Below are 1391 nucleotides of genomic sequence, written 5' to 3' on the forward strand. Positions count from 1 at the left end.
AGTAGCCGCCCAGGTGGGTGTGGGCCATGGCCTGCGGCAGGCAGCCGTGCCGCTGCAGCCGGATGGTCTTGAGGAGCATCAGCGTTTCCAGGTCCACCTTGTGAACTGCAGGGTCAGACTTGTTGAAGATGAAGCCGAACCTGGGAGGGGAGAACTGAGGTCAGAGGTCAGAGGCCTTTCGGGGTCGGGGATCTGTCATTCCTCTCTCAGGATTGCAGCCTTTCTCTGTCCCTCTATCACAAGCCTTCAGGGACCTGACAGCCCCTGGGGAAGGTCTGCCATTCTGCAGGGGGCGGCTTCCTAAGTGACTCATCTGCGATCTCCAGCAGGAAGAGCATTACCAAGGTTCCGGGTCAGACGCTGTCGTGCATGCACTCATGGTTAGAAATGGCACGGGAGGGTAAAGGTGCCTGCCACTGCGTCTCCCTGAGGCCTCGTGCCAGCTGGGAAGGGGTGGCCTGTGCCTGCAGGGAAAGGACAGCGTGCGTCCCCGCTGGGTTCTGGACTAACTGGTGAGTTGGGATTGGAGGACTCAGATTCAGTGAAGCCCAGGTTTCCTAAGAGTGTCCCCTCTCCCGGGAACAGGAAGGGCAGCCCCTCTCCGGCCACGTACATGATGCTGGTGGGCAGGGGGCCGAGAGGCGTTTTTCACCTTTGGAGCCAGAAGGCCTGATGCTGCTGAGGGCCCCGCCAGCCGCAGGGCCTGGGGCCCTTGCTTTCCCCTCTGAGCCTCCGGGAATCTAAAGAGGTTGTTCCTTGGAGGGCTTTGGGGAGGATCAAATCTAAGAGGAAGCTTTGGTGGAAGAGCTCAGTGGGTGGTAGCAGCTCACATTTGGACTCCCTGAAATGCCTCGATAGTAAAAGGTGTGGCTCCAGGCAGGCCTCCCCTTTGCTCTGGAGGCGTTCTGACACTCATCACCCTGCAGGAAGAGGAAAATCGCTTCACGACTTCCCCTCGAATAGCGGTGCCTCAGAGTGGGGACAAGGCTCACTTTAGAGCAGAGGTCCTCAAACTTTTTAAACAGGGGGCCAGTTCACTGTCCCTCAGACATTCCACACATGGGCACTGCGGGCCCAGGACGAGTTGGCTGCTAAGCAGGACAGGCAGCGGCGGCAAAAACACCCGGCGGGCCGGATAAATGTTTTCGGCCGGCCGCATGTGGCCCGTGGGCCGTAGTTTGAGGATGCCTGCTTTAGAGCATCTATGAAGCATCCTTAAAGAGCCAGAGCATGGACAGAGCAGGAAGAAAACCCACTCTTCTAAGGAACTTTAATGTGAAAGCCACACACAGGGGCTGCTGAGTCCTTGCATTTGCACGACTCCCAGCTGAATTCAGCTGCTCTGAGGGGGCGCCCCCATTTAGAACCACATTAGAGGCTCTTCCCCAGGC

At 58.2% G+C, this 1391-nt stretch overlaps 1 protein-coding gene across 1 annotated transcript in view; it reads right to left on the reverse strand.

Annotated features, from left to right (window-relative positions):
* Positions 1-1391, reverse strand: part of FSTL4 (follistatin-like 4) — a 328791-nt gene that overhangs the window by 1647 nt on the left and 325753 nt on the right. The window contains exon 16 of the mRNA XM_005865624.2: positions 7-140. Coding sequence (XP_005865686.1) covers positions 7-140 — 134 coding nt within the window. The remainder of the gene's footprint in view (positions 1-6; positions 141-1391) is intronic.

The sequence above is a fragment of the Myotis brandtii genome, unplaced genomic scaffold (genome assembly GCF_000412655.1).
Source record: "Myotis brandtii unplaced genomic scaffold, ASM41265v1 scaffold208, whole genome shotgun sequence".
NCBI classification, from domain to species: domain Eukaryota; kingdom Metazoa; phylum Chordata; class Mammalia; order Chiroptera; family Vespertilionidae; genus Myotis; species Myotis brandtii.